This window comes from Tubulanus polymorphus, chromosome 3, assembly GCF_964204645.1.
Source record: "Tubulanus polymorphus chromosome 3, tnTubPoly1.2, whole genome shotgun sequence".
Classification (NCBI taxonomy): domain Eukaryota; kingdom Metazoa; phylum Nemertea; class Palaeonemertea; order Tubulaniformes; family Tubulanidae; genus Tubulanus; species Tubulanus polymorphus.
In genome coordinates this window covers 22,568,975-22,595,717 of record NC_134027.1, presented here as the reverse complement: position 1 = coordinate 22,595,717, position 26,743 = coordinate 22,568,975, and the positions used below count along the sequence as shown (strand labels likewise).

The window sequence follows — 26,743 nt, the reverse complement described above, 5'->3', positions numbered from 1 at the left end:
ATCCAATGTTAATCTCTGAAAACTGTTCTAATTCACAGTTGTTCTACTGGCTGTAGTAGGTGTTTCCGGTGTAGCTGAATTCAATGTTACCGCGTGCATGGACTACTGCACCGGTATAAAAGCACATTGTAAAGCTTTTTGCACGACAGCCAAGAATATTAATACCAAATGCGAGTATAAGTCCACCTGTATAGGGAGAAAATGGGCAAAAAAGGTTCCAGATATATCGTCCTAGTTACTTTGCTAAATATGAAGCCGGTTTAAAACGTTAACGATTCTCCGATATGTTAGTGACCTATACGAAATAAATTATCAGACAACAGGTATTGCATTTATATTGTTTCGTTCGTTTTTGGTAGTTCTGTTCGATGACGGTTGTTTCCGCTATTCGCGTTAGTTTTTCGATGCAGAGAACGCTGTTTACCGCCACTGCGCAATATATTGATAACAAAATAGGCCGAAGAAGTTAGCAATAAAGGGAAAAAATGGTTCTTGTGTTGTACTGCTAGGACAAGTTAATACGTTTTACATCGTTCGATTCCAACTAAAGCGTTCTACGAACTGAAGAGTTAACCAAGTTTGTCAGAAGTCCGATAGTCCCGAGGAGTGATGTTGAGACTTATTTACGCTATCAAAAGAAGTTTAAGCTCAGACCAGACAAAAATGGAAGCGAACGTCAATTAGATCAATGAGTAATAATGATCCGACTTCCTAGTTTGTATTTCTATCAAACGTGCATTAGTATGAATAAATAGGGGATTTACGATAACGCAATACTTCGATCTAGAATACACTTATACTTTCTTAGAATCAAGTTTGAAATATTTGAGAGAACATTGATTTAAGATACAAGACACGAATACGCCAGGATAGTGTTACGATGGTCGCATCGTTACAGTTAAGTTAATTTGCATGATCTACAGGGACTTCATATAGGAAGAATTAAATTTTGATTTAACATTGAATTATATCACAGGAAATTATTTACAATTGATGAAAAGTTTTTTCGATATTTTGTGGAGTTGTTGACTCAACTTGGCTTCTCCAATCCATCTTAGGGCTTGGATTGAATTGGGTTTTTTTTTCATCATCTTTTCACCATCTTTCGAAGTAATGCTATATTTTGGTGGTTATCCAATCAGGGATGAATGCCCGATAAAGCTGTCCTGCTTGAGTTAGAGTACGCCGCGGGTAAGTACACCGCTATAAAGATGCCGAAGCCGCTTGTTAACGCAGCATCTATTTTGAAAACTAGATTTACAGTTATACATGTAACTAGAGGTTTGAACAAATCAATATCTCGTTTCATATGTACACCGAGATTCGCTAGATTTGTTATAATGATAATTACCGCAGTGAATGTGCTGGTTCTATGTCTTTTACCTACTTTTTCGATACATTTTCCCGATGAAGTTTTCGGATGTTACCACCAAGATATATTTGACCAAATAACACTTTTTTCCGTAATTGACATACACGTAAACATAATACCATTAACCTTGATCATTTCATCAAATTCTGTTATAATCGTTCAGTTATTCAGAGGTTCAAAAATCGTTTCGTCTGATCAGAAAACTACAAAATCAAAACGTACAACAATAATGCTCGTAACAGTTTCACTCGCATTTGCAATGTTCACACTTCCAACCACTATTGTTACTTTTTTACACTCCCCGGAACAGAGAGAGTTTCTATATGACATTTTCAATTAATTCCATGTTTGTAACTTTTCGGTAAATTTTTACATATACCTTTTATTGGGACGGGAAGTTCGCAAATATTTCTGTATGAAAATATCCGCTGTAGAAATTCAGTAAAAAATAACAATTGATTTCAAGTTTAATTCACTTCATACAACTTTAACCTGTATTAAGTGTGGACTTGAAACGGTGACAATCAGTAAATCGTAAATTCTCAAATTGTCGTACATTTTATTGTTTACTTAATTGTACAACTCCAAAAATGTGTACAACTGGAATTTTTAATAATAATAAAGAATAATGAATAATGTAAAACATTCAGAGACATCGAGCTTAGACTGTGCATTCGTAGAAATGGTTTCCATATTGAACACAAGTCCCGGAGCAGCTTTATTAGTAAAGAGGACCAATTATTTCTGTCGAGGAGAATAAGGATTCTTTCATTGCGTAAACTTATTGAACGTACGCAATGAAAGAATCCTTATTTCTTGTTTTTGGTTCGACTCAATTTTCATGGCCATTCAAAACACGTTAATTTCGTAACAATTACAGTGGTGAATTTTGGCGTTGATTTTGTAATGAAATGTATTTCACGAGTCTTATTTTATATTTAAGGAGTTTTCAGTCTTGGTAATATCGACCCTTTCCCCATTTTTTGAATATTTTTGGTGGGCTTCAATCGTAAATGCTAGTTCTCCAGACTGACGGTTACAGATGAAGCCTGCCGAAACAACAACCAGTCGGTTACAATAAACATCAACGTATATTTAAGGTCCAAAATTACAAAATCCGTCGATGCTGCTTTGCGGCTATATTTGTTTCGACTTACCTTTTTCTGATGTTTCACGATATTGTGTGGATTCACTCGTTTCAGCGTGTTCCCGGCTTAGCTACCTGATGGGACTGATATACTTATTTTATTCTTTTAAATTTTGTCTAAACACCCTCAACCCGCTAAGCGCCACGCAGGGCATTATAAGCGGGTTCGATGTTTCTTTTTCCCAATGGGGGAGAGACCAGACAAGATAACCTTCGACCAAGAAACTCTGTCGCCACCAGGGTTTGAACCCATTAACCCTGGATTGACGTGACCAGTGAGTATAAAACACGGGGAGGTGATGGACAATCAATTCAGTTTTCACGCTCCCATTTTCCCGTATCGTGTTTGCGGCAGCTGGCGTGCTTCAGTTCCTCTTGGTAAATACACGTATGTCATATGCCTTCTGTTTTTCAAATTTATTTCCAGGGTATATGAAAGTAGCCCCAGAATAAAACCCACCACCAGATATCTGAATTGTTTGCTCAATCAAAAATTGACTTGTCGCTAGAATCTTTGGTACTGGTCTCAGATCATTGAGCACGCGAATTTTGTTACCATATGAATATGTTCATTCATTATCCCGACTAGGACATTCACACCCGTGAATCATAATATCATTTTGAATGCCACGTAGAAATGAAATATATGTATGGGTTTGATCTCATTTTGTGTTAAGAGTTTATCTGGGGAATCCTTAATACCCGCCACATCGCTACGAATTGTATCATGTAAAACCTACTTCATCCGAGAAAAGATCGGTCCGAATAAACCAGTTCCTCGATTTTCCTTCACCGTAAAATGATATGACAATCGCATCCGTCTTTCTCCGAAAATACCCAACTTCTGATCTTAACCTTCGTCTTTGAATAAGGAATATTCTATATAACCTGAATAACTTAGGTCTAACGTTCGTCTTTGAATAAGGAATATTCTATATAACCTGAATAACTTAGGTCTAACGTTTTTTTCTAGCGAGAAGATTTCGACTTATCGTGAAAACGAAAGCACCGAGGGCGTTTTACTTCGTTTCGACAACGCTACAGCGAACCAGTTTAAACAGACAACATCCTGCTAACATAACACAAACAAAATGCAGTTTTTTTTTCGAATTTTGCCATAAGAACAACATATATTTTTTTACCAAGAAAAGCAACGGAACTTGAAAAGTTATCTCAAGGTATATACTATATCAGCTTATGGTCGATATGATTTTGTCGCTCTTATCCCTTTCTAGTAAATTTCATCGGGCCCCATATTCTAGAGAGCCAACCTCTACGCAATCTGCTCCTAACTTTGTCCTGTTCATCAGCGGCCGCGGCCATGGCCAAGACCGACGCAAAGATGGTGCAAAACAGAAGCGCCAATATAATCAGTTGACCTGAAATCAATTGACAAAAACAAGAAAATGAAAGTTAAAAATAGGAAAGAAATAGAAAATGAAAAAAATAAATAACCAAACACTTAACTCTGAATGATAGAAGTTTTGACATTTGAGATTCTTACCCTACCTCAAATCCGATTTGTAACGCTAACACATTACGAAGCCTTGGGAGACTTGTATGTCTTATTCATCATATCTCAGTTCGTTCGCGGATAAGGGATATAATACGGATTGGATTAGATACTTACTCAACATATTCGACCTGGAAAATGAATTTGAAAATATATACATATAAACTGATGGTGACAAGGCTTTTTCTAATTACTTGGAGTACGGACCCACCTGCCGAGATTCCGCTTAAGTTATCAAATCAAAATAGAAAGTTTATCTTTTATCATGACCACCTTAATTCTCAATCTAGTGATTCAATTGAATCAACTTCTCTTTCTTCATTTAATTCTCATGTCACTTGAATTAAATTCATCATAATTTCAACTCATTTTCATCTTTTTCTGCAGTCCTTTCGACATATTATGTGGAAAGTACTCGTATGTTATTTCTCCTGGTTTTGTTCCATCTCAAGAAGCCGTTAATGATTTTTTTCCCATTTTATCCCATTCCGCCCCTGATTTTTTTCCTGAATAAAAATCCGTGCGCCAAGTAATTGTTGAAATTGGCAAAAGAAACATTAGCCAATTATATTCATTCGAGATATACGTACGAAGATGGTCAATTCGAAATGACAACATTATGCTGGATGGAAGGCTTTGATTTTCTTTAGATACATTTGATACTTCGTCGAAAAAAACCGTCGGAAAGTAGTCTTTTAGACGGAATAGAGATGAATCCGAATGGAAACAATGGAAAAAATGGTGTTGTCATCACGATATACATCAACGTGCATTTTTCAGTTCCAATATCATAAAAAACCGTTAGCGCTGCTTTGCGGCTATATTTGCTTCGACTTACTTTTTTCTGATGCAGACTATAGTTTCACGGTGTGGTGTGGTTTCACTCTCGTCTCGGCGTGTTCCCGGTTTAGGGTACAGGTTGGTACTGATATACTTGATTTATAGTTGCCAGCATGCCAGTATTGAACGAGTGTGTGTACCAAGCACTTACAGGGTGCGGTTTGTATTTGTTCATTTGTCAATGACGAGCGAGAAAAAGCAATATGACTCCAACTTGACCAAAACACCAAATTGCAATTCAATTCATGGGAATACAGCTGATGCAGGAAGCGCGATCCGAATGCCCAAATCATGTACAGCATACTGATTTCTATAGATTTTCATAGCGAAATCCACAGTCTGAACTGTAATCGCCGGTGAAAATCAAACCCCGATGGCGACAGTTTCACAATAGACTTTTCCATTGGTGATAATTTCACCGTTGACTATTCTTTGAAACCACCGACAAAAAAGAAAGTTCCATATTCAACTACCAGTAGATTCCCCATTTTCCGATATAGTTTTTTCGCAAAGTTTTATGACTTTTGCTGCAGCCTCCGATGATTTAACCATGCCGGATTGCTTTGGCGTTTTCCCCAGCTTAACAGTCGATCAAGGGGACATTTGAAATCGATTAGAAGATCGAATGTATATGAAAAGTTAAATTATAATTATAATTATAATTATAATTATAATCATAATTGTAATTATAATCATAATTATTAATAATAATAATAATAATAATAAAAATATAATTATTATTATTATTTTTATTATTACTGCTATAGTTATTATAATTGTTTTCAGGTGCAGTCTGTGCAGCCTCTAGGCTTTCACTGCTTCCTTCATTTAACTGTTATTTCTCTTCACTATTGTCGTTATTATATCTTGTACTTTAAGTTGAATGAAAAATAAATTATTTTTATTATTAGAATTAATGATCAAATTGATTTTTACTTATCCCGTTTGCAGCAGCTGGCGCGTGCTTCAGCTCCTTTTGATAAATAAACGTATATCATATTGCTTCCGTCGTTTTCGAATTCATTTCAGGTCGATGACACAGCCCCAGTTAAACAACCAAGTATTTAAATTGCATGCATGATTAGAAATTGGCTCGTCCCGAATCTTGTTCCTATCTGATAGGAAGAATCTTAGTATCCCGACCTGGTAATCTAGACCCGCGAATCACAATCTTATCTTAAAGCCACACAGAAATAAAGATATATATGAGTGTCATCTCATTATGTGTTAGAGTGAATGGTTTCTATGATAAGTTGGTACATGCGCTTGAAAGAAAGTATTCAAAGCGCTGAAGACTGGACGTATTGTACGACGGTGGATCCTTATTTGTTACGCCGCTACGACTTGTATCGTGTAAAACCTGCTTCATCCGAGAAAAGATCGGACTTGCGGGATGATTTTAATGAATCAGCTCATGATCTGCGTCCAGAATGAAAACGAACCCGTATTTCACTAGTGATCCAGTTGTGCAGTTGTGTCGGTTGAATTTGAATCCGAACCCGAAAGTTAGGTCATTCGATTGGTTATTTGATTTTACAGCCAACTTTTGAACAGAAATATTCACGAATTTCTCGTCCCAGTAAAAGATATATGTAAAAATTGATGACGTAGTTACACATTTGGAACTGTATGAATACATCGTACAAAAATACTTTTTGGTCCGCGGGCAACGGTATGAATATGCTTATAGAAATTGGTAGTGTAAATATAGTGAATGCGAGTGAAACTGTTACGAGCATTATTGTTGTACGTTTTGATTTTGTAGTTTTCTTGTCGGCCGTAATCAATTCTGAACCCCTGAATAACTGAATGATTATCACAGAATTTGATACGATTATGAAAGCTAAAGGAAAAACGTAAACATAGGTGGAAAATGTGATAAAAAGTGACGACTCGTCGGATAATTTGAAGTAACATCCCATGAAAAGCTGGTCAGAGAATTCCAATAATAGAGCTGGGCGAATGCCGATTACTAATGCGTCCACTACGAAAATAATGACAATGGCGCATCGGGCGAATCTAGGTGTACATATCAAACGAGATGTGAACGGGAAGAGCACGACCGCCGCACGTTCTAGAGATATAGCTACTATCAACCACGAACTGTTTGCGGATATCAATCCCATTATGAATTCGTACATTTGACAACTGATCAATGAATTAACGAAGAATATAGGTCCAGATTCTAGGTGTAAGAGAACAAACTGTAAAACGGGCATCAACGTAAGATTGACGCAAAACAAAAAATCGCTCAGGGACAAAACGATCAGATAGTTAGCGTAAGATAAACTCCGAAATCTGCGACTTATCATTATCAGGAAAGTAGCTGAATTGCCAAAGGCTCCCGACAGAAACAGGGTAGGCAGTACGACCAATGATACCGTACGGTGGCTCCCAAATTGGTTCTCCAAAGACAAGAGGACGAAGTAACTGCTAAAGGGGCGACCAAACCGCATCTGTGTGAAATTCATGAATGCAACACAACCGTTATGCACTGGCTCTAACTTATTAATTCGTAAATCAAACCCGGGCAATGCGGCGGACTGATGAGTTGTGTCGCCGTGTACAAATATTGCCAGTATTGCCAGAAAACGCTTTATGTAAAAGGAATTGATATATCCACTTAGTGAGGTTATACGAATTGAATACAATCACCATTCATTTGTTAGAAATGAAAGCATCTGGACTATTTTCGTTTTTGGCAGCGAATCAAAATCAATTCTTTAGATTCTTTTCAAGAAATACATTTGTCACTAAATTCATTATAATCCCTTATGAGACGAATTGACTGACTGCAAGTCGAAAATCAATGCTAACACAATCTAACACAATACTCAAATATGTGATAGGCGTAGCAAACTATCAAATACAGTCAACCCCATCCTCCCACGGCAGGGATTCGAACATGATGGCATCGTTACACTCAGCCATGGCACGAACCCCTGCCACAGTAGACCGGGTGCGCAGGTCCATGCTCAGCTTTGCCACGCGAAATTTTGCGGCACCAATCAGATTGCTCGTATAATCGCTGAGGTAAATTTCACGGACGGACTTTAAATAGGAAAACCCGGGCTAAAATAAAACGGGATATCTGATTGGCTGATAATGACATCATCTAAGCTGCGCGTGTAGCTGCGCACTCGGTCTAGTGTGGCAGGGTTTCGTACCGTGGCAATCTCGATGCCATCAGGTTCGAATCCCTGCCGGGGAGGACGAGTCAACCCCGATATATCGATAGCAGTATATGGGAAGCAGTATATGGGGGGGGGGGGGGCGTTATGGGGGTCGATTGTATAGGCTGGCTTATGTCGAGAAGCAACGCGACGCCTACCGACGCAACTGGGTTTATCGCCGATTAGCGGCAACTAGCGGCCTACGAGTGGCCGCCAGTTGCTCCTCAATCGGTTCGACTTAAGCCGGCTTGCGATGGCAACGCGACGCCTACCGACTCGTCGCAAGCCGTATCCGGCTAGTTGCCCATGTTCTACTCCGGCCTACGGTAGGCAGGCAGTTGCTTTCGATCGCAGCCGACATAAGCTCATCTGCGACGCGACGGAACTGAGCGCAGGGGTTCCAGCCAATGAGAGACCGCATATACATAGTACAAATTATCACCGCTAGTTAGCGTCATTCGTAATTAGTCGTAATAAATATTCGTATTCGTATTCGTATTCATAAACTTTCAAATTCAAGTAGTTCAAAACGTAAACCAAACCTTCAGCACGGCAGAGCACTGGACCGAAGATCTAGAAACGAAATTTGTAGAATTATGGTGTGAGCGGCCATCTTTATAGATGTCGCTAGCCATTGTATTCAAAACAGAATCGAAAAGATCAAAGTCTTAAATAGCTTTTCTAATAGAAATATATTTCCTAATAATTCAAATTCATTCTCAAAGTGCTTATCATGTGACCACTTGAGCCGTTGCAGTTGCTAGTAATCGCAACCGACATAAGCAGGGAAGCAACTGGGAGGATCTCATATCCCGCTAGTCGGCCTCAGTTGCTGCGAATCGGAGCGTAGTCGACATAAGCTGGGCTGCGATCGTGGTTGCTATCGAATTTCGACTTAATAAGTGGAAATTGTGAAAAAAACTCATATGTTACTAAGGGGCTTCCGTAGGTACCAGGCTGGTTGCGATCGCGGCATCTTCACCCGTCAAGGGATTCGAACCCACTACGCTAAAGCTGTTCGCCGAACCCCTTGACCTCACGAGCCGTTGGAGTCGTTACTAGCCGACCAGAATCCGGTCGTACCAATCACAGCGCTTGTAACAAACGACTATAGGCTTCTATTGGTTTTCCCGTTAAATAGACCAATCAGCGAACGTTTTACTGAACAAGGAAGTATTTCGCAAATCGATATATGACGTCATGCGCAACAGCGCTAGTGATGAAATCACGCTTCGTGAGGCCAGGAGGCTGGTGGGAAGCGAGTTCGGGAGTGATACCTGACCCCTGGCATACGAGCATGCGATCGCGGTTGCTCTCAGTTGCGTCGGTAGGAGTCGGTAGGCGTCGCGTTGCTTGTCGACATAAGCCAGCCTTTAGAGATCAAAAGATATATACGTTCACAGCGAGGACGCAATTTATTTCGTTACGATGACGATATCTATGACGCGAGAGATGAACCAGTTTATTCAGATTCGTGGAGAAGACCGTGTCACCGGGTGTAGAATATATACGACGAGACTCACGAGCTTTCGCTACCTAATGCACTATAATAGATTCATCATCACTTATTCACCTGATGAAGCTACTATACATTAGTACTACTTGTAATGTATGCATTGAATTGTCTCTGTTTAAGTGAATATCTCATTTAATCTACACGTGTTTGTAATATATTATTTTGGAGTAGATATTTGCAAGTACGTTAAATCATATATATTAGACTGATCTACCTGACTCTGTGTCTGTCGTTTAACCGCTTTTTCCAAATTAAATATGTAGAAATGTTCTAAAAGAATCATTCGCCAATTGGCTTAAAGATGACTTGAAAGACAAATATAATACATTATGTTGGATTCTTTTCGCCTTTAGCCAAAGAGGAACAGCTGATATTTTCACCAAGTACAGCAACGAAATTTAAGAAAACGAGATTGATATCGGTCAGTGCATGGTCTATTCTAACGGCCTTATCCCCATGTTTGGGTGCTACTCCAATCCCAACCTCTGCGCAATCTGCTCCTCACTCTGTCCTTTCTTTCAGCGACCGCGGCCTGGGTCAAGACCGACGCAAAGATGACGCAAAACAGAAGCGCGAATGTAATCAGTTGACCTGAAAGAAATTGAAAGAACGTTAAAAACATTTTTTTTCCAAATTATATCATATGAAATCAAAAAAACTTAGAAAGAATAGTGAAGGATAATAGCTAACAAAATATGGTATTCATATCCGATTTATGAAGCTGACATAGTACGAAGCCTTATACCCTAGGAGACACGTACGTCTGATGACGGTTATGCTACGTACTATAACAATACATTCGTATACTGACGACATAACTTATACGCACATACATATGATTATATACTTACTCAACATTCTAGGTCTGAAAAAATACATTTGAAAAGTTCATATTTTTTGTAATCATCTGAATGTAGTTCTCCCGATAAGAGCGAAAAAATTCCATTGGGCTGACAACAATTTACAAACCGATTCTGTATTTCAAAGCATGGCCAAAATTCTAGCATTGCCATGAGACTGATACCATCATTGATAGATAAAACACTGTCAGGAAAGTAGCGCTTTGAAATTAAGAGTAATATTCCTGTATTTCGCATCCTCTCGAATACTCTAATCTGTAGATTTACCGATGCGATATTGAATGAGTCAGTGTGGGTTAAGATCACTTATTTCGGATGGGAATATTATCAACGCGAAAAAACCGTAAACGCTGCTTAGCGGCTATACTTATTTTCACTTACTTTTTTCTGATGCAGACTATATGATTTCACGTTGTTAAGTGTTTCACTCGTCTCAGCATTTAGGGTAAAGGATGAGACTGTACTCAATTTGTCCATGCCAGTATCAAAAAATGTTCTCACCAGGAATGAGTGGGCCTATAGTGGCCTATCGGTTTGTGACAAGCTACGTATTCGATTCGAATGGAGGAGAGTAAAATATCTTGTATAGGTTCCTATAGTTCAGACCACTACTTTGCGGCTTTATGGTTTTCTAAATTTTCCATACCTTTTCCTGATGTTGACTAGTTCCACGGTGGCTCGTCTCCTCGAGTGTGTTTTCGTGTAAGAGAATACGCTTAATTTATAGAAGGCCACAGGGAACACGCGTATGTACCAAGCACTTACCACTGCCATTTATTATTTATTCATGCGACGATGATGAGCAAGTGAAAGTCAATTTGAATCCAACTTCACCGAAATGAAAATCAATCGATGGTGAGCTGAAAAGCGATGGAGGCTAAAAACAAGTGTAGAACTTAATTTGTATAGCTTCATGTATAGCAGTAAAGAAACTGTAATAAATTTGCAATGGCAAACTCCCTTTTTTATGATATTGAAAATATAACTATATGTATAAAAGTAAAGACGAAATAAGGTACCCCGTTGTGTATGTATTTCATTCCATTCCTCTCGGTGTTGTGGGGTCGGACCCAGGTGTACAGTTGTGTTCTGAAAAACGTACTCCCAAACCTAATTTTTCAATTTGTGGCTTTAGTTAGACACTGAAACCAATTTTCATCGTTAGGTTTTTTTGTGATATACAGCAGTTCAGACATCCCCTCTAGGCCCACGTTAGAATTATATTGTAGCGGCCACAAACATGATCTGAAAAATATTCAAACGAACGAAGAAATGTAATGAATGCTCCGAAAAAACGAGTCTCACCTTATTGAACGAACCGTGTTGTGGATACTTGCAGCATTGCTTCCACCATAGAACCGTAAACAAATTAAACCTAGGTTAAGCAAAAAACTTTAAACGCCGGAATATAATTCATCCGTTAGAAAATAGTGGCCCCTCAGCCCATCAACGAATTGTTTTCAGCAAACCAAACACCGGTAAGCGAGATTTCACTTACGTGTTGAATTGAGAATAGAACGAAAGATTGAATTCTTGTAGCGAATATACATGTATTACATTGATGCGAACACTATGACTAAATTGTCATCTTCAATACAGGCCTATACAGCTTCATTAATTTAGTGCCGTTCGAGAAATACCGTTCGATTCGGGACCGGGACCGGATGCCGTTTGCTTCAAGATTCCAATTTCATTACAAAAACTTGAGGGTTCGCGGTCCGGTAGATTTGAAATCTTGGGCCTGTTTTTCGTTTTTATTCAAGACTTTTTGAGAGGGCACTTGCTTTGACGGCATCCTGACTATTTAGACTGGCTGCCGGTCTCCACCGACTGCGAATGCAGGTGGTGCAGAATGGACAGTCAAGCAGTCTTCTTCCTGGCCGCTGTATCCGTACATGGTAGAATCAATAAAGATCTTATAGAAATAAAAGTTAATTTGAATTTCATACAATTCGAAATCCGGAGTTTAGTGACAGCCGTGACACGATATTCCGGTAGGCGGTGCTAGCGGCGATTGTGGGAAACACGAAAAATTGACAGCTGAAAGGAAAACAACAACATGTTAACATCGAATTGACGCTCGTGACTTGTTTTTGAGGGCTGTTTTACCGGATAGACAGATACAACCAAGCCAGGACCGACGACGAGACGGGGCTAGAGTGAACTGCGAAATGTCGGAGTTCCCCGAACTGGTGCGCGTCGATGATCTACGAAATCTGATCGAACATTCGTCGAAAACCATTTACAAACCGAGAGAAAACGACTTGAACGTGAGTTAGATTACGTCTTCGACCAGTCCTGACAGTGGTTGTCTCCACAGTGATCTACGTTGCTCTACAATAGTGTACCCAGAGACCCAGACACGTTCATTCAAATTCACTGTACAGTTGCCGACCAGAATTTTTTGCGGCTTTTTTGGGTCCTCCTTATAACCTAGATGACACATATTACCGAGATAACATGAAGTATAGCATTTTTGTATTAATTCCTTAACCGGTCTAACACTTGAAATCATGTTACATCAGTAATAAATACCTTCTAGAGTCATATTTTACATAATTTGCCGGAAATTTTGTAGAAAAAATATTGACTTCAAATACATCATCTCGGTTATCAATGAAATTTTATTGAATTCGATTGATCGACGATCTCATCTCAGTAAAGTTAAATGTTATTTTTTTACAAAAATATCCGACAAAATATGTAAAATATGACTGCAGCAGGTATTTATTACTGATAGAATATGATTTCAAGTGTTAAAATCGATAAGGAATAAATAAACATGTTATATAACATGTCATCTCGGTTCATCTCGGTAAATTACATCATCTCGGTAACAAGCAGGACCGGCTTTTTTGTCTGTGTTGCGATATCTCGGCAAATAAACAACCGATTTTGATAAATAAACTATCTAAACTAACCTTATAACGTCTTACGTTTGTTCGTTACAGCATTTTGACGATAAATCTGATTTTAGTACGATTAAATTTAAGATACAAAAATGATGCGCTGTTTAGCGATGAGACACGCATCGCTCAATTTGTCTTGTTGCTAACGAACTACAGTGTTAAAATACCTAGTTTCAAAGTGAAAAAATGGTGTCATTTTTGCTATTTCTGCATCTATATTGCATCAAACACGGACTATGATGAAGGAACATGCGAATGAATAAAATAATAAGAAAACTGAATGTGTGCGGTTTGTAATGATAGTTTATTTTTCTCAATCGGTTTCGTGAAACTGGATTTCCAGTGGCTTTAAGTCACAGTATCGAGAAAATATTGTTCGTGTCTTAGTGTCTGTGTTACGTCAGACACTAAGGTTCTTGGTTCTAGAACGATCAGGGAAATGTCTTAGGTCAATGAATGAATGATTGTTGTCACTTAATTATCCAATAAAAACGATATTCGTAGCTCCGGTGAGATAAGGCGTGTAAATGTGTCATCTCGGTTATAACATAGAACTCAAATCAAATTTGATTTGAGTTATATGGTTATAAGGATGACCGTAGTCTGAATACCAGTTGTTGTTACCGGTTCCCAACAACAACGTTGTTTGTAGAACGACGGCTAGGTACTAGACTAGGATGACCGAGGCATGACGATCCACTATCAGCGTGTAGTGACAAGTTGGTTCGAGTATTGCTGGGTGCTTACAGAACGAACTCACTTCATACACCTTAGACAATTATGTCATGAATTACATTTTTCAAATATTTGGGCCGGGAGCTTAAACAGATCAGGTCCTTCGATATGAAGAAGGAGATCTTTACGAAAAACATTTATCCTAGAATTACTCTCTTAAGTTTTCCCGACCTATACCTAATGATCGGTTCTTTTTCTATACCTGACAGGCTGAGAAAATTCAGAAACATTGTCTACAACTTTTCGGAAAAGACTACAAATATACCGTGAGTATTATCACTTAAACAGAAATGTTTAATGCCGCGACTTTTTTTTCTCAAAAGGAACTCTCAACCCTGACATATTGTCCCTTTACTATCATTCGATTGAAACGTTTACGGTTATGGCCATTACTGTGATGTCACATGAACAGCCGGGATGAAGTCACATTCTAAATGTTGACATTTGTTCTACTTTTTTTCGTCTTTCTAAACAACTTTATCGATCATGAGTTTTTTAATCTCTTCGCTGAATTGATTACAACTAAACAACATGTGTATTTCGTCTATTTTCAGGTGGTTGATAATGCGAACGGTGAACTTTGTAGTCATTATCCGGGTCAAATAGTGCTGTTAGAATATTCGTTATCGACCGCAAATAAACACAATGAAAAGTAAGTTCGTGTCAGACTTAATCTGAATGAGTTAAATCGTTTTCGATGGTCGATCTATGCATAAATCGCATTGATTTCATCGGTCCTAGATTACTTATGAAACTATTAATCCCGCTGATTAATTTTCTACTTGATACGTGCCCTGAAGTTTTTTGTAATGATGTTTTACTTTAATTTCTTATCGGATTCATGAATCCCACAGTACTGGGAAATCGGGAAAAACTTTCAGATTTCAGATAAAATTGCCTGGAAATATTTTGGAATTTGATCGGGTTTTCCTTCAATTCGGGAGATATTTAGGAAGTATATTTCACAGAGCATAGTTTTGGGATGTCAATTGCTTGCCCAAGGGCAATTTCAGCAATTATTCTTTAAGGTACCTTTATCATCAACCAGTCATCGCTACAATGTTGACATCCCAGTAGTATTTTACAAGGGAGAGTTTTTCTTTTTGGGAAATTATTTAAAAATGGGATACTCAGGAATTCTTAATTCATTTGGAACAATAGGATTATAACAGTGAATGAACTGTTATTGTAACAAGATCTTCTGTTATTGTATCTAAGATCTTCTGGTCTGGTCATATGAGCTGAGATTATTTTGTTTTTCAGCGTGCAATCACTTTACGACGTGAACAAATTGAAAGATTTGTTCATCAAATCAAGGTTCGCTCGCTGTCGCGCTCGGTTTGCCGTTCCTATCATACTCATCGAAGGAAAGGTAGGCGTAGTAGATCGGTTTTTGTTAGACATTGTTTTCTAACCACAGCGAGATCTACATTTGTAGAATCAAGGTCTAACTATTGACGACTCTGTATCATCAGCTGCCTAACTCGTCGATGGCATGACGTGTATCTATAGGACAACTCAATAAAAAGATTAGTTCATTTTCGATTTCGATCCTTAGAGAATAAGGCAAATCTAGGTAAACTCAGATTGATCTTTAAGGTTCATGCCAAACAATATTTTTATTCATCATTCATCGAATATGAGATATAATGGATGAATTTCAACTGGCATCATTGTCCTAATGCACACTTGCACATCTGGTAGAGATCCTCGATTGCCCCGGTCAACTGCGGCGTGCCCATTGAAAATGAATGCATTTCAACTCGAATTGAAATCTAACTCACAACCTTGTAATGGTAATGATAATCCATAAATCTCTGTAGAACCTGTTTAATGTTCACTAAAGCCTTTTGAGTGTCGTTTGATGAAACACTCTGTTTGTGGTTATAAAAAAACCGAAAATGAAATGTCACACCTTGAGATAGTAACTGATATGGTGTTTCTTGTCTTGTAGCATATTTGTCGTTCAGCCACGATATCCGGAGGTGCCGAGATCTATGGACGATCGGGATTCGATTTCTTTTTCTCTGGTGAGCTGTATTTCTAGATAAGTAACAAGAGCTAGAATAGCATGCAGAGCTAAGGCCCTCCCCCAGGAATAATTCAGAATGTATAAAGCGCATGCCTGTATTGACAGTCGGCTTGCTTCAGTGAAAGTGATTAACTAGGGCATTATGCTTTGTTACTACATTACCAACATGCCGCTACTGGAGATGGCCACGTTTTTATTCCTCGTTTCAAGTAACGAATATGTTCTATATTTCAGGAGGTGAAAGTATTCCTGCTGATATGGAGACGGTTGCCTCGTAAGTGATGATTTCATTTCATTCTTTTCAATAGTCCATTCTTTAAGCCCTTATTTGGGATTTTGCTGAATTACAAATATGTGGGAGGAATATGGCAGAGTCTCACAATGCCATAAGATTCAAATATTTGAGGGGGGAATGTGGCAGTCTCGCGAGATCATCAGGTTCAAATCTTTGTGAGGGAGGAGCGTGACAGAGTCTCACTATATATCATCAGATCTTAGTGAGAGAGGAATGTGGCAGAGTCTCTTTGACACCATCAGGTTCTAATCCCTGAGAGGAGGAACGTGAATGAGTCTTACGATGCCATATGGTTCATATACGCACGAGGGTCTCATAATATGTCACTCTTCATGAAACTATAGCTGGTTTGAAGAATCAGGCGGGTCCTTTACAAACAACAGACGGGTCTGGGACCTGGGACCTAGCTCTTATTGAAAACACTGCGGGCAGTCTCATGATGCGATCAGGTTTTAAACCCTGCTAAAAAGATCCTGCATCAGTGACTTAAGACGATGTTTCATCTAGGAACACCGACTGGCAATTGTTTGATCGGATCCGAGGACAAGATATCAAACTGCTGAGAACGTTACAAGTCGACTATATCTGCGATCTGATGGTCGAAAAGAAGAAAGTCAAATTCGGCATGAAGTAAGTTTTTATTTAGATGCAGAAAGTTTTTGGACTTAAAGCTTCGTGTAAGCCTCTCATCGATGGACCTGGATTTGTAGCTGCATTGAAATAATTGAAGATGAACTAGCTAAATTAAGCGCTGCTATGTCGAATTTACTTTTGCGAAATAGTTTTAAAGGTGAGAGCAAGCATTGTCTTGCAAGTCAATGAGCTACGTATTTTCGTAGATATTTGCCGTAGATGTAGTCTATCATCTACGTATGGGTTTGTCAGTGGCGTGTGTGTCATGTTTTGACACTGTTTTAAGTTGAAAAAAGAGGCTTTGATGAAAGTCATTTAACGTTTTTATCGATGCGAATATTCTTCGAACCGAGTTCGTAATTAATTAGAATAAGTTATGTTTAAACAAGAAAGCAACGTATAGTTGTAGTATCATCGGTTCAATTGTTTTTAAAATGAGTCGCAGCGTGAATCCATGATTAACGTCAAAATAGGAGGATTTGAAAGTTTTGAGCATGTACCAAGTGTGGATATTGTTCAGACTGAGTTGGCATAGCGGTACAATCAGTTGCATTCAAACGAGAAAGTTACGTACTATCATCGGTTCAATCGGTTTCAAGAGCTATCTATTCCTTTCGGTTGACTCATGGGTGGACTTGGTTTCAGCGTCCACTGATAGCAGCGGCGGATCCAGGATTCCATGCCGGATGGAGGGGGTGCATAAATCCAAGTAGGGGTTGTGGGGGAAAAATTTTTTAAATTAGATGCGTGGAGACGCGTTCTGGGCACGATCAGAGTATGAAACGACATGAATGATGTAGGACTGCTGTAAAAAAGTACTGGTAATTGTAAACAATGACATAAGCTTACACATTTTCAGGGATTTTTCACATGCTTGTCTTTGTTCTCACAAAAAAAAATTAGCGAGGACTTTAGGGGGGTGCACGTGCCCCTTGTGCACCCCCTGGATCCGCCGCTGGATAGGAATCATATCTTTGTTATATCCCTGGTTATTACCGATATTCTCCGTCCCATGTTTTCAGTGTGACCTCGTCGGAAAAAGTCGACAAAGAACATCGTTACAGCGACTTCACTATCGTATCTCTTCCGTTCCCCGGTTGTGAGTTCTTCAAAGAATGGAGAGAGAACGGCTACACGGCCGAGGGGTTGATATTCGACTGGAACCAGGTAGGCTTACTTGAGAGTATGTAATCAGTAAGCACAAAGAAGAATACAGTAGGTTTTACTCAGCGGTTAGCTCAGTTTGTTGAGTGGAGGACTGGGAACCAAGAGGTCCCTGGTTCGAAACCAATTTTGGCTGTCAAGACTCATACATGGACTCAGGTTGTTAGCTATAACAACCTATAACAAAGCCCTGGTTGTCTCTAAAGACCCACTAGGGTTACATGGTCAATTGCAGTCGGGACGTCTAACTCTTGAGTAGTTCTTTGAAAATTAACTAGGTTTGTTTGTACAAGCTTTCACCAGTAATGTATATAAGCTTCATCCTGTAAAAATATTGATATGCAAATCTCAATAATGAGTGATACCTGCTGATAATCGGGATGAAAAAGAAACCTCATGCATGTACGCATTTAATATAATGCCATGGATTATGGAGCTCAGTGGGTTGAGGGGAACAAGGACACCTTGAACCTGTTAATAATGCGCTGAGTAGTGCTCAGTAGGTCAAGGGCAATAAGAAACTTGGATAAATGAGGAAATCCCACACTTCGAATTTTAAAATTATACGATCAAATTTATTTCAATGAAACCACGTTTCGGCTGTTGACTAACAGCCATCATCAGGTGGAATGACCAGAAAAATGTGACCAGATTGTTTTTCTGGTCATTCCACCTGATGATGGCTGTTAATCAACAGCCGAAACGTTGTGGTTTCATTATAATAAATTTGATCGTATAATTTTAAAATTCGAGGTGTGGGATTTCCTCATTTATCTACAGTATACACGGATTATAGTGTTTATTCGACAACTAAGAAACTTGGAACCTGCTACTCATGCCTGAGTAAGGTGCTCAGGAAGGTAATGACTATAAAATTTTAAACAATTGAAAGTTAGTTTAACTTCTATTTCAGGCATTCGTCGATGCTCATTTAGATATTCCAACCGATTCAATTTCCTCCAAAATGAAATTGGATTGGAATTCGTACAAGGTACGTGAGACGTAGGCTTTTTATCCTTTCCCGGGCATTTAAAATGTGTGTATGAATTTATTGATCGGTTGTTTCATTTCTGGCGTTGTTTTTCGATTCGTTTCTAGTTATGGGATCTCGTGAAATTAACTCAAAGTTATCTGAAATTGATGCTGCAATATATTTCTGAAGGTAAAACGGAGACTAGCACAACCGGGGGTGGAATTAAGGGATCTGTGGTCTCGCGGCCCAGACCCCTACATTCCGAATGACCTTGCCTGTTTTGTGTGGCAAAGATCGTTATGACCTGCAAATTTGACAAACATCCGTTTGGAAATTGTATATTTCCGGTTGAATTTCTTCAAAAATATCTAACACCGTCGAGGGCGGGACCTGCGAGAAGCCTACGACATGGCAGCTTCATCTGAAAAATGTCTTTTCTTTTCATCTGGACCCTGGCCTTCGAATGACATAGGTCCAAATAGAACGAGAATGGATGGGCAGTTGAACTAAAACTTTGTTTTTTAATCCATTTTACACTGTATTAAGGGATTGCCAGAAAGTCTTGTTTGTGTCGGGTTGAAAAGAGATAAGTGACTCCATAATCTGATTGTTGAAAAATATGTTTCCATGCCTACCTACCATAATTCTTGATGACTTGAAAAAAACTTCAGTGGATAGGCATGCAGACTCATTGTTGAACTTGAATTATTCAAGAAAATATTCACTAAAATGCAAACCCCATTCAGTGAATACTTTTTGACAATGATATGATGTGGGATAAAATGGATCGAAAATCAATGTCTTAGTTCAACTGCGCATCCATTCTGGTGCTTTTAATACCTATATTAGGTATGTACTACGAAAATTTTACTGAGCTCGGCCACCCGATGTCCTCTCAAGCAAAGTTGAACTAGACATTATTTCAGATGCAATACTCTGGGCTAAAATTCAAAACATTATATTTTTACATATCAGATATATACTACTTTTTTCTCTTTCGCTATTTCAGGAGAACATGGAATGTTAATTCATTGTATATCGGGTTGGGATCGCACGCCGTTGTTTGTTTCGTTAGTGCGATTGTCGTTATGGGCAGACGGCCTGATTCATACGTCGCTCAGCGCCTTAGAAATCTTATATCTGACTATAGCTTACGATTGGTTCTTCTTCGGGTAAGTTTTATTTGATTTATTTTGCATAAATAATTGGTACAGAGATTATTATAACAGGACATGAAGTTCACCCCTTCATTGAGGCTATCCTATGATAAAAATTGTCCATCCAACTACTGTATACCATGCAGGTATCAATCTACAGCCTAGAACCACCCCCTCAGACATTGTTTTGAGGAATGTAGATACATTGGAAGAATGTAGATACCGTATAGCGTTCTGACCGCAGATTCACTTCGGTGATATTTCTGCCATTTTTCAGAAATAATGCATCTACTTAGCGTAAACTTTATGAATTCTTTTCCAGACATAATTTGCCGGATCGCCTTTCAAAAGGAGAAGAGGTAGACCTACGTACAACCGTAACTCGGTTTCAAAACATTTATCGAATTCATCTCAAAAAATGTTTTCTATTTTGTGTCTAACCTTTGATGACATGAATTTTGAATATTTTTTCCAGATTTTCTTCTTCTGTTTCTACTTTTTACGTTACATCACGTCGGACGAATTTTCATTACCGAAAAAGTAAGTCGTACACTGTGTAAAACTGTGTAAATCTCTATGGGATAATTTCTATAGTATACTCTATATAGCTTATCAGAGCGTTGCAAAATTGACTTATCAAGGTTCGAGGACTAGAGGGGGCGATGTGATGTTATGTTCTGAAGAATTAATATTTCTGTTTGTTCTTTTAGGAAAACGAGATCTGTCAGTCGGACTGATTCCGAGAATGTGATAGATGGTGTTTTACTAGGTGAATATTTTATAATTGATCAATTCAGAACGTACAGTCAAACTTTAATTCGTTACTTTGATACAACTTCAGTTGACTTGACTGTATTTTCATTGAATTTAACAGATTTAGCATATTTTGTTGACAGTTTGTGTTAAACGAGGATTGGTATTAAAAGGATAAGAAAGAGCGAACTTTCAAATATATGCAGCAGAACCTCGAGTTCGCTAATCAATTTGTATTCATTTCAGAAACAGACAATCGTAGTTCTGGCTACCGTGGCAGCAATACTAGTATTAGCAGTTCAAGTAGCGTTCAAAGTAATAGGAGTAATAACACGGAGCTGGTGAACGTCACGAATCTATCGCAGGACGACGAGCCATTCGTGTGTCATCACACTAACGGGTGAATACAGTAGAATCCGCTGAACCCTTTCAGTGCTGGCTAATTAATACCCTATAGTGCTGGAGATAATTTGAAAATTCTGAAAAATTCCACCCTAGTGTGTTGAATAACTGGAATACCACTATAATGCGTCTACACTGCGGGGCGGTGTATCATTAGTTACTAATATTTCACCATGTTTGACAGGTGCTGCCATCTTTCAAGAGAGATAATTAGTAATTACTAATTACATCAATACACCGCAGTGCGGTGTACTAGCAAAATCCATCACTGATTAGTAGACCGCACTGCGGTGTAGACGCACTGATAGGGTTAATTCGGATGGTTTGGGACCAATGAAATTGGTCCAGTGGAAATGTCTCGAGATTTTAGACATTTCGTTTTTTCTGATTTTCAGGTCACATGGCGGTTGTCATCGCCGCTCTCCAATACATCGTAAGAACAGTGGAACCCAACAGGCGGAGCCACTGTCTAGATTCGGAAGTCATTTAACGAGTAGCACGCCGATGGCTGTGCCAAGACGTGCAGTAGAACAATCTAAATCTGGTTCATCCGCTGGCAGGTGAGGATTGAGAAACAGTTGAAATTTTCCAATATTTTATGGAGCTTTTATTGATATCTATTGTTTGGTTATTTTCTGGGGTCATTTCAACCAAAATCTTATCTTTGATCATTTCAAAAGGACAAGTGTTTTCGGATGTCTGATGTTAGGTTATGTCAAGGGGTAGGCATTTACCAATATGTAATGTTTCAATATTCTAAAGGGCTGGCATTTACCAATATGTAATGTTTCAATATTCTAAGGGCAAGCATTTACCAATATGTAATATTTCAATATTCTAAAGGGCAGGCATTTACCGATATCTAATATATGTTTCAATATTTTAAAGGGCAGGCATTTATGGATATCTAATGTTTCAATACTCTAAAGGGCTGGCATTTACCGATATCTAATGTTTCAATATTCTTAAGGGCTGGCATTTACCAATGATATCAACTGTTTCAATATTCTAAAGGGCGGGCATTTATGGATATCTAATTTTTGAAAATTCTAAAGGGCTGGCATTTAGCGATATCTAATGTATGTTTCAATATTCCGAAGGGCAGGCATTTATGGATATCTAGTGTTTCAATATTCTAAAGGGCTAACATTTACCGATATCTAATGTATGTTTCAATATTCCAAAGGGCAGGCATTTATGGATATCTAATGTTTCAATATTCTTAACCCTTTCAGTGCTGACTAATTAATACCCTATAGTGCTGGAGAAAATTTGAAAATTCTAAAAACTTCCACCCTAGTGTGTTGAACAATGGGAATACCACTATAGTGCGTCTACACCGCAGTGCGGTGTATCGTTAGTTACTAGTATTTCACTATGTTTGACACTTACTGCCATTTTTCAATAGAGATAATTACAAATTACTAATTACATCAATACACCGCAGTGCGGTGTACTAGCAAAATCCATCACTGATTTATACACCGCACTGCGGTGTAGACGCACTGAAAGGGTTAAGGGCAGGCATTTACCAATATCAAATGCTTCAATACTATAAAGGGCTGGAATTTATGGATATCTAATGTTTCAATATTCTAAAGGGCAGGCATTTACCAATATCTAATGATTCAATATTCTAAAGAGCAGGCATTTACCAATAGTTAATGTCTCGATATCTTTAAGGGCAGGTTGTTATCACTATGAAATGTTTGATTAATTTTAGCTGGCAGATTATAACTGGTACGGGAAGTTTACGGGGAACGGCTTCGTGTACTTACGATTCTCCTCAGTCGTCTACTTCCGAACAGTCGTCGAGCAGCAGTCGAAATAATTCGTAAGTCAACTGTGAAACTGGTTCAAGAGTCGGATAATCCCAAACAACAGGGTCCAGTTCGACAGTTCTAAGTTAAGATTCAACTCGTGAGTTGACTCATTGAAAATGAACTAACTTTAACTCAGAGTTAACTCAAACTCACAACTGTAGAACTGGGTCCTGGTTTCAAAGTGAAATTAAACTCACACAGCTGTGAAACTGGATCAAATTAATCCTGAACAAATGTGGAACTGGATCCAGGGTTGAATTAAACCTACTCAACTGTGGAACTAGATCTGGAGGTCAATTAAATCCGCACAACTGTGGAGTCCATAATGATAGTAGTAATGATTTATGTACTTATAGGCTTAATGAGTGCAAAAATAATTCTTAAGATATAATTTCATGAATAAGTAGGTAAGAAGGACAACCTTAAGAGCTGTGCCTGATAAGGGGATTGGGGTATGGGGGATTGTCGATTGAACCCATAAAACTGTGCAACTGGATTAAATAAAACCCACACAACTGTGGAATTGGATCCAAAGTTTAATTAAACCCACACAACTGTGGAACTGGGTTAACAGTACAATTAGACCCGTATAAGCGTGAAAATGGATTTTTGAAAAGTCGAATTAAATCAAAACAACTGTGGAACTGAATCATGGTTTCGATAGGTTTTCATTCTGCGTCTATGATTACGGGATAGGCCTAGAATCCTAGAATAGCCTTGTAACTATTTGCTGTGTATTCGTCTAGGTGTTGCGAGATTCCCGAAGAGGATACGATTCGCAAAGAGAAACTCGATTCCGTGCGTCGCAATTTCAACAGCATCTACAGCACGACGATCGGTTTCCGCAACGGCATCGACGCCGGACGAATATCGGGACTTTTAGATCAATTTGCCGAAAAGGTCGGTTTTCGGAAATCGTCGCTCGTATGACGGCGACCGCGTCCGACGGCGAAGACGCGACAGGGATTAGAGGAGGAAAATAATACGCAGTAGTAGCCTGTAACGGGATTTTGGGGTCGAGAATCTGTGATAGAAGTATCGGCGATGAAACTTGAATCGATACCCCGCTAGCGGAAGAACTGTCCGTTTATGAATCCGCAGTACGTTATTTCCGCATAACCATGGAAATCAGACTCGTTAAGTCTGTGAATGCAGTGCTATTATTAGTTTTTGCTAAAATCTGTCGATTAGTCCACGGTTCATCTTTCTTTGCAACCGTGGAATTAGAATGCTTGTTCGGAGATTTGACGGAAAATCGATCCCATTGGCCAAAATATATGAGGTGTTTCGGAAAATTGACCAATGAAAGCTGACGAATCCAACTTCGGCAAAGTTTATGACCATATTCTGTTGAGCATTCCACCGTAAGAAATACTTCGTCACTAGATGTGCTGTAATGTCTTCGAAGTGGAAGCCGTGTCACCGGAATCAAATCCCTACGAGGAAAAAGTTGAACCCAGGCATCTTGCTTAACTACTTTAACCCATTAGCACTCAGGAATTTCACTATGTAGTGTCAATTACTGCCCAGAAAATTCAAATAAAATCCAAGTTCATCACGTTACCGAATAGCTCATTTCCTGTGTATTTTCATGCACTACAAGTTCGTGTTATTTTGTAGTAAATAGTCAAGGCTTTCATATGTTGTAAGATTTGATGAGGTGGGCCGCCTAAATCTTGTACTTTTGGCCCCCCCCCCGAAATTCATCCAAACTTACTTGGATTTGAAGTGAGTGCTCAGATGTGTCATGTTCATACTCGAAATACTCGAGAAATTGAAATAGGAGGATGTTGATTTCTATTCGGCATTTCGAGGACTTGTATATCATAAGCTATTGGGTTCGAATCCCACAATAACCGTTTTTGTGCATACGAAATAAGTGGCGGGCGGATTCGAACGGTTTGAAGAGTAATAGGCAGGGCAGATACGGGCTGAGTGCTAATGGGTTAAGTAAAATTCACTACACGAACTGTGAAACTGGGTCGGTCAGATGACATTCGTTTCAATTTGAATTTGCAACGGATCCAAACTGAAAAACTAGGTTAATTTCGTATTGGATGAATAGTAAATATATAGTACTTAAATGTGATATTTTGAATCAAGTGAATGTAAGTTATTCGAGACCGGTTGCTCAAAGGGTGTTCTATCGGCACGTGATTCAACATTGAGCACCCTTTCGGCGACTGGTATCGGAAGTTATTTTTACGAGTTATTTATTTTTAAGCGTAATGAACTATTTTTGTTGTTTGTAATTTTTCCTGTGCAATAGCTAAGTTACATATATTATAATGTATATAGAATATAGAATTCATCTCTACAGAATTCTCAACACTCACACGCTGTCTGGAGCTTTCCCCTAGAGACATTCACCATTTGCCTTCTTTGAGGTAAACGCCCACAAATTTATTGATTACATGTATATTGAAAAACTAAGAGATTAGTGAAGATTCGACTCAATTCTGCGAGCTGTTTTCAGGACAGATAATAAAACAAAAGAGAACTCTAGTTTTGAAAATGGCTCATCGAATTTAGTCGAAGCATCATTGCGGGTTTTGAAAAAAATGGGAATTTCTTCCAGGCCCTGGAGAAGCAATGGAAATTTGGTTTTTGGTTTACCTTTGTTAGCGATAGTGGAGTTGGCCTCGAGTCCTTAAAAACTTCTACACTGAAAATGCTTTTAAAGGTGCTTGAAACTCCTTTAACTGTAGCAAAATGCCCAAAACTCCTTCCATTTTGAGAAATAGGCAGTTAGAAATGTTTGTAGTTGTACAGTAAACTACACCTTAAATCGGTAGTTTGGACCACGCTTTTTTCTTCACCCAATTAGGCAGTTACCAAATTAGAAACATAGTTTATTTGTGCAAGGGATGATTATTGCTTACAAAACCACCAAATTAATGGTTTATGGAGATAAACTACCGATTTAGGAGTAATTGGGATGTGAAAATGATGTAGACAATTACTTGAAATTATATCCAGGAAGGACTGATCTGTAGGGACCTTGACTGTATAATTTTAAGATCTGAGTCTCTATCTCACAATTGCATAACTGTATTCAAGGGGTTGGTTCCCCGTCTAATAATCTATTAATTTGAACCGATGTACAGTATCGTAATAACGTTGATGATATGCTAAAACTGCGATCTTTATGAGAGTGTAAAATTGTAGATGATGCATTTATATCATAATCAAATAAAAAAATCTAATCTCTACCCAACATACTTTTTCTTCGTGTATCGTGTTTCGTTTAAAACTACCAACTATGAGAAATCGTGTAGTTCCGGTTCAGCCAGCATTACGAGTCAACTTGTAGCTGATCATTCTTATTTACTGTTTGGTATCTGTAGTACTCGTATTTGCGAAACATTTGCCGGTCTTCTTTTGTGATAGTGTGCATTGCTCAGAGACAAACAAGTAGCCTGTAGGTGGATATTTTAGAGTTTTGT

General features: G+C 38.6%; 1 protein-coding gene across 1 annotated transcript; it reads left to right on the top strand.

The window, feature by feature from the left end:
• The first annotated feature begins 12,436 nt into the window (after window positions 1–12,436).
• Window positions 12,437–26,492, top strand: LOC141901908 (phosphatidylinositol-3,5-bisphosphate 3-phosphatase MTMR14-like). The gene is made up of 18 exons (XM_074789476.1): window positions 12,437–12,691; window positions 14,275–14,331; window positions 14,620–14,717; window positions 15,329–15,437; window positions 16,020–16,095; window positions 16,332–16,371; window positions 16,900–17,022; window positions 18,048–18,192; window positions 19,103–19,180; window positions 19,288–19,351; window positions 20,172–20,334; window positions 20,642–20,678; window positions 20,795–20,859; window positions 21,030–21,088; window positions 21,319–21,472; window positions 21,870–22,034; window positions 23,198–23,308; window positions 24,044–26,492. Exons 1-18 carry the CDS (start codon window positions 12,593–12,595, stop codon window positions 24,225–24,227), a joined length of 1,827 nt encoding a protein of 608 aa, XP_074645577.1. The 5' UTR covers window positions 12,437–12,592; the 3' UTR covers window positions 24,228–26,492.
• Window positions 26,493–26,743: the final 251 nt, after the last annotated feature.

Coding starts and splice junctions, on each gene's coding strand:
- LOC141901908 (XM_074789476.1), top strand. CDS start 12,593: ATGTCGGAGTTCCCCGAACTGGTGCGCGTCGATGATCTACGAAATCTG. Junction 14,718..15,328: donor GCAAATAAACACAATGAAAA/GTAAGTTCGTGT, acceptor TTTGTTTTTCAG/CGTGCAATCACTTTACGACG. Junction 21,089..21,318: donor GATAGATGGTGTTTTACTAG/GTGAATATTTTA, acceptor TATTCATTTCAG/AAACAGACAATCGTAGTTCT.